Consider the following 397-nt stretch of genomic DNA (forward strand, 5'->3'; position numbering starts at 1 on the left):
GGTATGTACTGATAGCTCCACAGCCATAGATGATATTAAAAACAGAAAGAAAAACAAAATCAAACAAAGGGAAAAGAGGTAAAAGTATCAAAATTTTCACATGTTACATACCTTTGGCAGATCGAACATGTTCTAAAGGTAAATGCTGTTTCAAAGACTGGTAGAGGCCATCATCAAATTGTGCTCCTAAATTTTGTTCGCCAGAGTTGCCTGGAAACTCACCAAAGTCATGCCCATGAGAATAGGTTTCTTTCTTCAAAACAGCTTTGTTAGGTCTAGCAATTGGAAAGAAGGTACCATGCTGTATATTCCAAGGATCTTGATTGCTGAAAAGTGAGTTTGTCGAATCCTGAATATCTCCAAACCTTACAGATTGTGATATTGATGAAGTTGTTTC

At 36.8% G+C, this 397-nt stretch overlaps 1 protein-coding gene across 1 annotated transcript in view; it reads right to left on the reverse strand.

The window, feature by feature from the left end:
* The window catches only part of LOC107458739 (uncharacterized), a gene marked incomplete in the record, with an annotated part of 6,018 nt that overhangs the window by 2,370 nt on the left and 3,251 nt on the right, over positions 1 to 397 (reverse strand). The window contains 2 exon segments of the mRNA XM_016076942.3: positions 112 to 210; positions 298 to 397. Coding sequence (XP_015932428.1) covers positions 112 to 210; positions 298 to 397 — 199 coding nt within the window.

Source organism: Arachis duranensis, chromosome 1 (genome assembly GCF_000817695.3).
Source record: "Arachis duranensis cultivar V14167 chromosome 1, aradu.V14167.gnm2.J7QH, whole genome shotgun sequence".
Taxonomy (NCBI): domain Eukaryota; kingdom Viridiplantae; phylum Streptophyta; class Magnoliopsida; order Fabales; family Fabaceae; genus Arachis; species Arachis duranensis.